Source organism: Grammomys surdaster, unplaced genomic scaffold, assembly GCF_004785775.1.
Source record: "Grammomys surdaster isolate TR1022 unplaced genomic scaffold, NIH_TR_1.0 191, whole genome shotgun sequence".
NCBI classification, from domain to species: Eukaryota; Metazoa; Chordata; class Mammalia; order Rodentia; family Muridae; genus Grammomys; species Grammomys surdaster.
In genome coordinates this window covers 2,456,543-2,470,834 of record NW_021604636.1, presented here as the reverse complement: position 1 = coordinate 2,470,834, position 14,292 = coordinate 2,456,543, and the positions used below count along the sequence as shown (strand labels likewise).

The window sequence follows — 14,292 nt, the reverse complement described above, 5'->3', positions numbered from 1 at the left end:
GAGACCTTCAGGACAGCCCTTAAGGCTGTGGGAAAGAACTCTGAAAACATGAGTTCAAAAAATACATAATTTTCCAACTATGCAAAAATATAAGGATGGAATAGTAATTTCATAAGGAGCTTTTATAGATCTAAAAGAACAGAGGGAGCTGTGCTATGTGACAGCTTGTAAGAAAGATAATAGCAAAATCCTCCTCACCTAAGTTTTTTGTTTGTGCTTACAAAGGCAGACATATTCCTGAGTTCAAGCTTAGCCCAGGATAAACGGAGTTTAGGTCCAGGTACAGGCATTGTAGGAATGGTCATTTCAGGGTGAAGTCCTACCCAGCTACCTTATTGTCTCTGCTTAACAAAGGCAGGCAGATCTCTGATGGAAAAAAAAGTGCTTGCTGTTCTTTTACTAAGAGTCAGGATGCTGCAGTCATGGAATGCTGATTCATGGGCTGCTCAAGAGGGAACCTGAGTAAGTGACTGAATTGATATGTGATTAAAAGACTGGGCGTTTCATCTACAGGAGATGAGCTAGCAGTGAGTTATAGCAGTTTTTTTTTTTAAAGACTTTTTTCTAGGGAGAGCTGAGCTGTTTAGAGACCTCTGGAGAGATAACACAGCTCTTTTAGAATTTAACAGAATCTAACAGAAATCTAACAGGATTTCTGGTTTTGATCTGAAAATCCATGAAGAGCAAACGTGGCTCTTTTAGAATTTATCACAGCTCTTTCAGAATTTTCCTAACAGGAATTTTGACCTTGGTCAGAAATCCCAAGAATTACTTAAGAGAGCTGACACAGCTCTTTTAGATTTGTTTTTTTTTTTTTCTAAAAAAACCAAGGATTTTTTTTTATAGCAGCTTTTCTGACTTTGGTGGGAAAATTAGTGAGTTATCCAGAGAGATTTTAGATTATTTTTCTAGCATGAGAGAGCTGTCTTTACGTAGAGCTGTCTTGAACAGTAAAGCTGTCGGGAGCAGACTACAAAGCCAAGAGCTATCTAAGAGAACTGTCTAGGGAACCATCTTGAGCAGATTACAAGGCTGTCAGCTTGCACCCATCATTTGACTCTGAGTTGTTTCACTGTTCTCAAACGTTGCTTCATCAGAACCTCTCTCCAAGCCTAAGTCTTTGGTGGAGACTCCTACAAAGACAGATCAGCTTTCAATACAGAAATTTATAGCTGAGGACCAGGGCCAGTCACTTCATGGTAAACAACTAAAAGGAACCATAAAGGGGGTGGGATTCTGACTGTGCTGGTTAGTTTTATGTCAACCTGAAACAAGCTAAAATGTCAGAGGAGGGGGCTGCAGTTGAGGAAATATCTTCATAAGATCAGCTGTAGGCCAACCCATCTACCTCATGGATGAGCTGCTGGGGCATGTCAAAGGGCCAGCCCCACAGATCCATAGCTGCAGTATCTCTATAACAACAGGCTATCTGAGGACTCCCTGTGAGGATCCAGTATTGATGGTGTATCAGAGGCTTTGAGATTTTTTTTTGTTTTTAATTTTTTAATTTTTGGTTTTGGGGATTTGCAGGTGCAGATGGCAGATACACAGAGACAGGGAGATGAGTGGGATTTGGATGCATGATGTGAAACTCACAAAGAATCAATAAAAACCTAAAATTCAGCAGTAAACCTGTAGGATATTTTCTTAATTAGTGACTGATGGTGGAAGGCCCAGCTCATTGTGGGTGGTGCCATCCTGAGCAGATAGTAGGGGTTCTATGGGGTTCCATAAGAAATCAGGCTAAACCAGCCTTGAGAAGCAAGCCAGTAAGCAGCACTCTTCCATGGCCCTTGCTTACATCAGCTCCTGCCTCCAGATCCCTGTCCAACTTGAGGTCCTGTCCTGGTTTCCTTTGAAGTGTACACCAAATAAACCCTTTCCTCCCTATGCTGCTTTTTTTTTGGGGGGGGGGGTGGTCATGGTATTTCATGGTGACAATAGAAACCCTAACTCAGGAACTGATGAAACCAGCCTGGAAAACCCTGGTTTTTGTTTGGGTGATTGGTTTGTTGCTGTTTTGCTTAGTCTTTGGAGACAAGGTCTCATAAACTGCTGACCGCAAACTTGCTACTTATTTGAAGGTGACTTTGAACTTCTGATCCTCCTACATTTGACTCCCATGTACTGGCTATAAACATGGCTTTATTTAGAAGTTTTCAATAAATACGAATATAATGTGAACTTTTGAATTCTGGTCCATAATAATTTTGACAAAAACTGACTTACAGCAGTGTACCTGTCATTTTCCTTAGTCCACTTACTTCCAATAGGTGGCACTCTACTCCATGTAAATGCTCTTGGGTTGGCTGCTGATCTGCCCTGTACCAGTCTGAACTGCTCTTAGTGGCACTGACCAAGGGAATAGGGCCACAGGTTTTATATAAAATATCTCTGAGTTATTTAACGCAAAATCCTTGAGGACATACACTAAGCTATGAAGCAATACATAATTTCAAGCTGGGGTTTCTACTTAAGAGCACTGCTGCCTTTGTTGGCATGTATGGTAACCTAAGGTTTGATCACATCAAAACAAATGCCAACTTGAAATAATAAAGGGCTGTCTCCTCCTTTGCTATATAAAGTGGCCTTTCCTTCTTCCCTATTGAAGAAGAGTGTAGCTAGTACAACATAGAATGCCCTCCCTATACATCCTCAATGAGAAACTTTCATCAATCTCCCAAACTGAACATTTTTGTTAAAGATATAGTACTTCCTCCTGGGAGGCAGCTGCAGAAAGATGGTGAGCAGAGATTAGTTTGTTTTACAGACTGAAATACTGTCTCAAAATCAAAACAAAATAAAATCAAAAAACAAAAACGGAACTTTCTCCAGGTACCAGGGCAGTCCATCCTTAACATCACCAGCCTCCAATACAACAGTGAAGAGTGGTATACCTGCACAGAGGCACATACACTCAAGTGCACACACAAAAACACACACGTGTGCACACACATATAGTATATGTTATATACAAATATTCCAGTTCCTCCTTTCCTCCATCATCCATGCTTTTATTACAGACAGAAATGCCCAGAGTTTCCAAACAGACTACAGCTACCATCAACATAAGCAAAGGAAGAAGATAACAGAAACAGATAAATCCTGAGTTATTTAGGACATCACATCAGTGAACTCTGGTACCCACTAAGCCTGCTATGCTAATTCAGGATAACGTGTCTTTGCTCTCCCCTGAGCATAGTCTATTTCTGCCTCAACCTCACTGTGTTCCAAACCAGAATAAGCTCTAGTGAAAATCAGTGTACGCACAAGGACATTCTTCTGCAGATAAACTTATGCATGCCCATGTTCATGATGGGAACATTCTAGACACTCTCTGGCATGAGAGATGTGGCATCTTGAAACATTTCCCCTCAGAAGGGATACGTAGCCTTTGGGAGGAAATGCTTTTGATAAGTGAAGCATACACGTAACTCTTCATACATATTACAATCCAATGCCAATAATGTGGGGTTTTTTTGCACCAAATGCATGGTAAATCATGCCATCAAAATAAATTTGCTGAGGGCTAGATAGATGGATTAGCAGTTAAGAACACTTGTTGTTCTTGCAGAGGACCAGGCTTCCATTCCCAGCACCCATGCAGCAGCTCACGACTGTCTAAAACTGTATATAACTGTAGTTTTAAGGGATCCTAACCTCCAAGGGCACCAGGCATGCATGCGGTGCACAGACATACATGTGAACAAAACATTCATACACATAAGCTAAAATAAATACATTTTTTAAATGTTATAAATAAATGCTTAAAAATAAATATTCAAATATAATTTAGACAAATACAGAAAAGATATTCTCAAAAAAGTCTAGAGACAGAACCCTCAAGAGTTTTTGATTTTTCTAAAACACCCTCATGCCCTTGAGCTTATTTTTAAAAGGCTTCCTAAGTCCTACATAGAATTCTCATATTATACTGCAGGATCTTTTTCCCTTTTACAATTACAAAGGCATTATATTGCAATTCTTTCCATTAGGTAACACTTTTAATAAATACAATATATTTTACTATTTATATTTTTCATGCTTATTAACACCTTTTAGAACAATGGCTCATCAGTACCTGAAGCTGTTAAGACAGGTTTAATCATACCTTAGGGCTCCTCACACTACACTCCTGCAGTACTCCAAATTACTCTTGGAGAAGCCCACACGACACTCTGAAGTACATAACAAGGTCTTTCAAAAATATCACAGAATCATACCAAGACACTCAAAATCACACTCTGTGTCATCAACATTTAGAATACTCATTAGTCCTCTAACTTAAAGGTTCATAAAAATGACCACACACAGTCAGCTCCTGGATGACAATGCTATTAAAAGCAAGCTGCTACATGAAAACCTGCTAGCAAGTAATTTCCAACTCACAAAACTTTGGCCCTAAACACTTGTTTTTAAAATTAAATTACAAACACTTCCTTTTAGGGCATTCCTGCCTTGATCTCTACCTGGAAAGAACAGCTGGAAAGTTATGACTATTCTTCCAGAGGACTCAAGTTTAATTCTTAGAACTCACATCAGATGGTTCACAACTGCCTGTACCCCCAGCTCCAGTGGATCTGAGACCTTCTTCTGGCTTCCATATGTACCTGCACTCGTGTGTGTGTGTGTGTGTGTGTGTGTGTGTGTGTGTGTGTGTGCACATGCATGCGCACACATACGCACGCACATAAGCTTAAAGACAGGAATAGATCTTTGTTTTGTTGTTTTGTTTTAAAGACAAACATATAGAAACCATAGCATGGGACACTATGGGAAACTATACTGTTACATAAAGAACTAAGAGTGTGGAAATGAGAGGAAGCAGGTGATTCTAGGGATGTCAGGAAGCTTTTGTACAAAGTGTCATTTGAACCTGCATAAGCTACCTGGATAACGATGTAAGTCCTGTAGAGCTCTGGGGGTGGTGTTTATAAAGGTATTGAGGTTTAAAAAAATATATCAGTAGAAGAATGAAGAGTCACATGGCAAAGCTTAAGATACATAAAAGAGGGGAGGGAAGGAAAAGCCTACTTAATGTCAGAGGAGAAATTAACATATACCAATGTTTACACGTGGTTGTTTGGACTTCCTTAATGCAGTGTTGAATTGCTATAGCTGCACAAACTAAGAGGCCTTAAGTCAGGTAATCTGTGTGTGTAGCGACAAAGGGCCAGGGGCCAGGTGAGGGTGATCAGTTCCCTATAGAAAAGAACTGGGGGGGGGGGGGATCTGACTCTGTGATACAGAGCTCGCTGGCTCTGAACCCCAGCATCCTTCTCACCCCTAAAAAACAGAGCCAATATGTGCCAAGCAGTGATAGCATTTCATGTAACCCTAGCAATGTGCAATGTGCTATTTAATCCTAACAATTCAGGCACAAAACTTTGTCATAGATAAGCAAATGCCACAATTTGACCAACAACAGCTGGGCTTGGACATACACAAAGGTTGACTGATGGAAAATTACCCAGGATTTAGGAATGGAGAAGCCAAAGAGATAGAAGACAAAGGTATTAAAATGTTCTACGGTACTGGGTCCCGGTAAGAATGCATGTAGCAAAAAATGGTTCAGAACCTTTAATTTATAGATGAAAAAAACCCAGAACCATAGAAAATGTGGGAACAAGGAATACAACGAGGTATAAAAACCAGTCATAAATTAGATTAAGAAGGAAAGGAGGAACAATTCCAGCTGAGAAACAGAAAGCGGAAAACCCGATTAAAAGACTACTAAAGGGGGCCGAATGTCTCAGCAACAGGTAGTTTATTATGATGAGATGCCCTGAAGCTCTCAGGACAGAGGATTCGGGATGTAGCTGTCCAGAGTAAAGATGGCAAGCAGAAAGCCTGAGACTCTTGTGAATGTGCAAGCCTCAGGAAGACCAAGGTTCAAATCCGAGTCTAAGCAACTGGGATAACAGCTGATCCCAAACAGAAAAGACCACAATCTAGTGAGCTTGCTGGGATATCCAAAGAGGGGCGTGGCCAGTGAGGAAACCAGCCTTACCTACAAGCTTAGACAAAAGCCAGGAAGACTGAACAGCTGGGAGTCAGCGTTGCGGCTTCTGCTGCATCAATTCCTATAACTGTTTTAATTCAGTTATGACAACAGAGTGCCAATTTGACTGTTTTGTGAGTGCTATGATGACAGAGTATTGATGTATGCATCATACCTCCACTCCCAGAAGAGGCAGGCATAGTTAGGAGGCCACCAAGGTTAGTGACAAGTGCAGCAACCTCATAAATAGGGTTCAATGAAAAAAAAATCTGAAAACTACTCTAACTACAAGAAACAAATGGAAACAATGCAACTTACTGAGACTTAAGGAGGCTATAAGAATTCTAAGAAGGTTTTCCAAAGGCTGCATTTATTTTATTTTCATCAGTCTTTATAATGTTTAGAGTTACCTATGATTGCGATAAGTCCAAAGTTACCATCACCCCGAGTGAGAGCTTTACAGAAAGCCATAGAACTAAAATGCAGTAACTAAGCACATCACTCCCTGCTTTTGCCACACATGTCCAGCATCCCATGCTAAGGTCAAGCTGCCTCCGTGTTTCTAACACATGCTACTGGATCACAACACAGTGGGGAAGGTAGGAAGGGGCACAGTGAGGTCAGGTATATGGCCCATGCCACTCTCTACGTCAGGATGGATGGGAAAATTACAACGGGCTTTGTCTCATTTCCCCAACTTTCATGTATTTATTAAAACTGTTAATCTCCTAAAAATCACGTCTTCCTTCCCTGCTAGTTCAAGATGACTTTCTATTTCTATTTAATGCAGCCATAATTTTATTTTATGGGATTAATTCAGTGAATGAAAAAACATCCTTAATGTTGTATATAAATCTATTTGTTTGGGTAAGAAAATACTGTTTTAAGTAACTCTTACATCACTGCAGCATCCTAAAGCAGAAAGAACAAATTGGGATGGATGGAAGGAATGAACTGTGCAGCTGACACTAGCTTTGGAATTTTGACGGACAAATGAAAGAGTAGAATCGGCTTTTTACACCTACCAACAAATAACGAAATACGTAAAAATTCCAAATCTTAATCCTTGAATGGGATCAGTAGAATACACCAGCTTGATATTAACACACTGCTGGAGAAGACTTAATATTCTTTTAGCCCTTGCTTTAAAAAACAGATAATAACTGAATGACAACAGATGTGTTTTGTCAAAGGAAGAAAAACAAAGACGTATGTCACAATGGTTTCAATGGTGGCAGAAGAGAGAGGGATGATGGTATTTTAGACATTGCAGCATACCTGCCATGAACAGTAGCAGATTTGAGAATATCTCCAGGCAGGACCACTGAGAGTTCAATGTCTTTATCTATCATATTGTCTTGATGCTCTGTGATGACAGCAGTAGATTCTACAGGGTCCTCTGCAGAAGAGACATCCATGCCCTTCATCTCAGCTGGAGGAAGAGGTGCCTTCGCCTTTGTTTTCTTCCTACAATAAGAAGAAAATTCAGAAAATAAGAAAGATGCTTCCTTGTATTACCTAGTTTTATTAAAGAAAAACAACAACAACAACAAAAACTAAACAAAAAAATCCCTAAGTTTTGATGACTTTCACATCAGAAAAATTATAATCTATTAAATACATGAAAAATACTCATCACTAGACATTAGGGAAAGAACCTAAAATAACAATGAGACCTCAGCTCATCGCAATTAGAACAATATTAACAGGAAAAAATAACAATGAATACTACAAGATTTACAGGTAAAGGAGCCCTTACAAACAGTTAAGTACAACAGTAAACTAGTCAAACTGCTTCAGAAATCTGTATGCCAGTTCTGCATTAAAATCACAACCAATGAACTGGATGACCCAGCTGTGCTACTCAGCTCTTCACTCAAAGGGCTCTTAAGTCAGCATACCACAGCATCTTTGTTAAAGGATATTTACTGCCCCACTATTTACAATGGCCACACTGTGGACTCACCTTAGGTGTCCGTCAACAAGAATGCATAAAGAAAACAGGTATGTACACACTCAATGGCATATGATTCAGCTGTGGTATACAATTATGTCACTTGCAATAAAACTGATGCAACTGAGGATTGCAAGAGTAAGTGAATTCCGACTCAGAAAGACAAAGCATGCACATTCTTACTCATCTGTGGATCCTAGATTTTATATAGGTACATAGAATCCTTTCTATGTGTATGATCTTAAAGTAGAAACTATCTACTTTAAAGTAACAATGAATACTACAAGATTTACAGGTAAAGGAGCCCTTACAAACAGTTAAGTACAACAGTATTGAATCAACAGTACTGTGAAGAGTACACAGCATCTATGTGAATGAAGATGACTAACGGGAGAGGGGGAAGGCAGAAGAGTAAAGATATGGCGATGAAGAATGGCAGTATGTATCTTTATGAAAATGTCCTTATGAAACCCAGAGCTCTCTGTGTATAATTGGCATATACTTAAACAAAGAAGACAAGATAAAGAAAATCCATATTGGCCTTCATCCAGTTTAGTAAATGTGTACAGCCCTACTGAAGTAATAATAGCATCTCTTCTTAGATGAGATAACTTACTAACAATGTCTCAAGATGGACTGTTGTACTGTACACCTCACAGCGGTCCCTGAGTCGTTCCTGCTTTCTTTCCAGGTTAGTGTACCCTACTTCTCTACCCACATAAACCTCATCTACCCTTTACCATCTAGCTTACTTCACCCTCTGGTCCCAAACATTCACACAGAACTTCTTTCTTCTTTGACCTGATACAGTGTTTGCAACTGAATCTCTAAATCTATCAATTTTTTTCTATGTCTCCCTGATTACCAGATCACCGCTCTGAATTTATAAGAAGGAAAGTTTTAAGTGGCTAGTTTTGGTACTGCTCCTACCACTGAACAGTGAACTGTCTGTAAAACATTCATCTGGACATGACTGTTACCCAGTAGGCATTTTCAGATGAGTTTAACTGAGGCAGGAAAGATCCACCCTGAATGTAGGCACTACCTTCCGGAAGGCTAGGGCGCTGACTGAATAGAAGGGAGAATGGGAGGGAACACTGGCATTCATCTCTGCCCTAGAATCCTAATTATTGTGACTTCCTCACCATGACAGAATATGCTGGCAATTTAGGAGCCAAAATACACTCTTCGTTGCTTTTGTCAAAAACACTTCGTTGTACTGAAAAACTAAAATAAAATAAATAAAAACATAAAGTAACTTTCCTAACCTTGTATGTAGTTCATAGACCTGTAAAACTGCTATGTAGATGGAATATGGAAGGCTTTGGAGCTGCAGGCTACAGAAGCCCAAGAATATTATGAGCAGAACTGAATGGACTATTCAAGACTTCAGAAGACCAGAATGCCTTCAGAAACACAGGCAGGAAAGGTCAGGTTCTCGAGAGGTTTCTGAGATGAACAGGACTTTATCAGGAACTGAGTTAGAGGCCATTCATGTTGTGTTCTGGCAACGAGTCTGGCTGCATTCTAAAAACTTGAGCGAGGCTAAAAGCAATGCCCTGAGTTATTCAGCAGAGCAAACTTAAAGGCAAATACATTCAGAACGTGGCCTAGTGTTTGCTCACGCTATTTATTGAGGTTTCCGTGAGATTCACAGCAGAAATTTAAAAGTGTGCAGTGTAGCACACAGAAAGGAACTTGAATATGGTGAAAGGTACAGACAGACAAGATCATGACAGATGAAATAGCAGCAAAGAGATTAATTAGTGCCAGAAAGATAAATCTTGTACTCTTAAGTGGGTAACAGGAAAGATGTCCTGAGGGCAAGGCCTCATCTATGGAAGGCACCAACTTTTAGAAATGCAAATCAATTTGACAAGAGAGATCCTGAATTGAAAATGCCACAGACAGTCTTTCCTGTTGAAGGGATTCCCTGTTTATAAATACATACTCAGGAAAAGTGATTTTCCTAGGTTTCAGTCCCACAAAACTCAAAGGCCAATGTAGCTATGGAAGAGGAGTCCAGGTTGTATCTTTCTTGAGTTGGCAGCAGAACTTGGGAGCATCATGCACAGGCGCTGCATTTATTAGTGTGTAAAAAATGTAGAACTTATAGGATCATGGTGGTTTACATCACGGTTGTATAAAGCCACTTAGACTAAGCAAAGTTAGGCTCCCTACTGTGAAATATTGCTCCACGACAATGAAAATAATGCCCAGCTCTAGTGAAAAACCCAGTATGTTGGAAATGTTAGTACCACTGGATGTCCAGTAAGGAAAGCTGCAGGCATGGAGCGAAACTGGTTTATGTCAGAGCGATGGATACTTTAGATGGCTTAAGGACCTTGTCTTGCCATGTCTCCTGGAGTAAGAGCATCATACTTCTCATATCTGGATACAAAGCTGAGGATTGAATATTTTCCCTGCTTGGTTTCCCTTTCTTTGCCTCCATTCCTCCTCTTTGGAAGATGCACATCTACACTATCCCTCTGTATACTGGAAGAAACAATAATGCAGTTTTTAAAACTTCTCCTTTTACAAGGCCTCACAGTTAATTTACCTTGGGTCTCATAAGACACTTTGGACTTCCGAACAATGCTAGAACTGTTAATAACTTGGGATTCTTACAGATGTTTTATGAGACAGATATGAGTCTTTGAAGACTGTAAGTGTGGGGTTATGGCTTAAAATCTGTTTGATTATCAAGTTCACGAGAGATAGACTTGTAACTGCTTAAAATTCACAATTAACATGGATACATTTAAAATCACCTAGGAGGAATCACTTTGTGTTTTGGCTAAAAAGTAAGTCAAGTGTAGAATCACCTAAGAGACAGACTTATGGGGCAGACCTGGGAAAGTGTTCCTGGGAAAGTTTACCTGAGGGAGGAAGATCCACCTTTATATGGGTGGTACCATTCTAAGGCCTGACAGTGCAACCAAATCCAAGAAAGCAAGCAGCCAGAGCTCCAGCCTGCACAATCATCTCCCCCTCCTACTGACCCAGGATGCTCCCAGGCTCCCTACCATGATGGACTACACTTTCTGAAGTAGTTTTTGCTACATACTTTGTCACGACAGGAAGAGTTGCAACTGTAACTGTAACAAATACAGTTATTTCATATGTTATCAATTGGATCCAATGAAATTTCACAAATACATACGCTAATAAATATTTTCAGTGTCAAAAGGACAATGAGGCTACCTGGAAATAGAAAGAGCAGGCTTCCCCCAAACAATTCTTACAGAAACAATTAAGTGATGTGATGGTCTTTAAAAAATGAAGTGTGAAAAAAACTATAACTAATGACATATGTATATTATTTAAATAAAATTAAAAGTTTGAAAATGTTATCTTAAAAAAATAATTGTAGGGCTAGAGAAATAGCTCAGAGTTTAAGAGCAATGGCTGCTGTTCCAGAGAACATGGGGTTGGTTCCCAGCACACACATGGCAGCTAATACCTATCTGTAACTCTAGTTCCACATGGGATACACTCTTCTGGTTTCTATGAGCAGCAGGCATACACGAGGAGCACAAATGTGTATGCAGCAAAACATTTTTACACAGACAATATTTAAAAAAAAACCCTAATTGCTTTGGAAGGAAAAATATTATTCCTTTTCTCCAAGGACAAACTTAAATTTTAATTCTGCATTTCCTGAGAAAATGTAAGATCCACACAAGATAAACATACCATCCTCCCACTCAGTAAATTTACATTTATAAACTCAAGCAACTTTAAGCACTGTAGTAAAAAGGCAGAGGTAGTTGTTTGTATACCAGGTTATTAAAATAACTAGTCTTTAAGTTTTAGTCATATAATCAGATTTATATTTAGGAAAGGCTTATTTCGTGATTTGCAATAAAAAAAAAAGTGTTTAAAGCTGTTGCTGTATATAAAAAGTCTTTTTATTTCCAAAGGAAAATGTTACTCTATGCAAAATTTTAATCCATAGAAACTGACTACTCATATATTACAAACACTTATCCTATAATAGATAATTTCTATATCCAATACTAATAAGCACAAGAGACCTAAAGACAAATGATTCAAATATGACTTTCAAAGGCGTGGCCCACAGGGCTGACAGATATACAAAATTACCATGAAGTCTGACGATGGATAAAAGCTAGCTATGCAAAATACTGCAGTCATGAGAAGAGAATCTAACTTTCCTGGGAAGCAGAAGGTTTTAAATATGGGGAGTACTAATACGTGGATTTGGGTGAAGAGACCTAAATATATGGGAAACACCTAGAAATAATTTAAATTTCTGGCAGAGAAAGGAAATGAAGGCATACTTGTAGAATTGAACACTATGATAAAACTCTACAGAGAAGAGAAAGGAGATAAAAAGTCAGTGAATCAGCTGAAAACATAAGAGGATTCAATCAAGCGGCTTTAGTATAAAGGTAATATGCTTAGGTCAACAGTCTACTTACACATGAGCAAAAACTACTCCGAAATCACAGTGATTGGAAAATTCCTTTTATAACAGCAAGAAAACAACTTAGAAACAACTGCAGCTTTCCTCACTTTTATGAGCCACATTTCCTTCAGTTTTCTGTAAAACTTAACCCCCCCCCTTCTTAACAATGTACATCCAGCGCCTAAGGACTCTGTCGGCCCTGCATCACAAGCAGGTCGGAGGTTACCACAACCAGCCCCATATGTTGCTTTCCTGTTTTTGACTGCTCTCCTCAGCCACCGCAGCTTCAGCTATCTACAGCCCTTCCACATGCAGAGAAGGAAAACTTCCCCAACAGTCTCTAGACCCAAAACAAATGTTAACATTTTGGCATTGTATGTGAAAGCTGCTGTCTTGCAACCTAAGGTACTTGGAGTTGGTGATGAAACTCCATCTTATTGCTAACACATCAATTACACAATCCACAGGCTGATGGAAAGTGCACTTTATGTGGAACTGCCCTAAAGAATATTCTTCGAGTCTCCTTTTATTGATTTAATTAACAAAGCTTTTGTGTCATTTTTGGGTACTAAACATCCAAGTACCTGAGAAACTAAGTACAAAAGACGAAGATTCTCACAGAGTCAAATGACCAAAAAAGGAAGGTCTGAAGATACACAGCAAAAACCATCACAAAGCACATGGATAACTCTGGAAACCAAAGCAATAGCAGCAGCCAAAAATGGCTGTATGGGAGTAGGGAGGTGGCTCAAAGGGAGCGTAGGAGAGTAAAGTGACTCAGCTCCTGAAGACACAGTAGAACTTCCCTGTAGAGCATGTCCTGCCAGCTGCTGTTGGCTCCAAATGTGACCCATTCACAAAGTGTGGGTTTGTCTATCTGGGTCATTTACTTCATCTTCTGGTGTCTAAGCTCATGAAAAGAATACCAGTAGGAGGCCTGGATTTGGCCTGAATCCTAAATAGCTTTAATACTTTAACTTACATGACCCTTCATCTAACAGCAGAAAAACCTAAATACATTTTAACATACTGACTTCTGCTGTTCATGTTTTAATTACATGACATGAAGCAGTAAAAGAACTGAAGGTCGCCCAAGTCCAGTAAAAAAAAAAAAAAAAAAAGAGTCAAATATAGACTATAGATTATCTAAATGCAGAAAATGAAGAAGAAGACAAGGAAGAGGGGAAGAGAAAGGGAAGAGAGAAGACAGCTGGACACAAGTATTCAGTAATAACTACTGGCTACAAATAGGAGTCTTTACTACCATTTATCATGTGTGGTGTATGTATGTTAGCTTGTATGCAAGTGTATGTGGTGATCCAAGGTTGAGTGCAGGACTCATCTGCCATGGCTCTTCAACCTTATTATTGAGGCAGCACCTACCCCAGATATAGCTAAGCCAGCTTGTTCTTGTGATCCCCTAACTCTCTGCTTTCCAAGGCTGGAATTACAGGCAAGTCACCATGCCTGTCCAGCATTTCATATTCGATTTGGGGGATCTGAACCCCAACCTTTAAGTGTAACCAGCAGGTACTTTAACTGCTGAATATCTCACCAGGTCCTAGTTTCCATTAGTGTATGAAAAGTATAGCTTCATAGCTGAAGAGATGGTGGAGCAGTTACGAGCACATGCTGTTCTTGCAGAGAGCCTCAATTGGGTCCCCACCCCTATCTGGCTGCTCACAACCATATTAACTGCAGTGCTACAGCATTGAACAGCCTCTTCTTCCTTGTTTCCCATGGGTCCCATGGGAACACACACACACACACACACACACACTAAAATAATAAACATAAAACTTAGAATGATAGTTATTGTCATTAAAGTCACACATATCATTGGCTGCTTGATTTTGATGCCCAAGCACTGTACCATTAATCACCTATGCCTTGGGCTCATTCTGG

The 14,292-nt window shown here is 39.6% G+C and overlaps 1 protein-coding gene and 1 non-coding gene across 3 annotated transcripts in view; one reads left to right on the top strand and one right to left on the bottom strand.

The window, feature by feature from the left end:
- Cobll1 (cordon-bleu WH2 repeat protein like 1) overlaps positions 1–14,292 on the bottom strand; it is a 151,487-nt gene that overhangs the window by 55,766 nt on the left and 81,429 nt on the right. For both annotated transcript variants that reach the window (XM_028769246.1, XM_028769247.1), the window contains exon 2: positions 7,280–7,468. In XM_028769246.1, coding sequence (XP_028625079.1) covers positions 7,280–7,468 — 189 coding nt within the window. The remainder of the gene's footprint in view (positions 1–7,279; positions 7,469–14,292) is intronic.
- LOC114622829 lies at positions 703–765 on the top strand. Its single transcript, XR_003711685.1, has one exon. It is a non-coding gene; the product is annotated as a U7 small nuclear RNA (small nuclear RNA).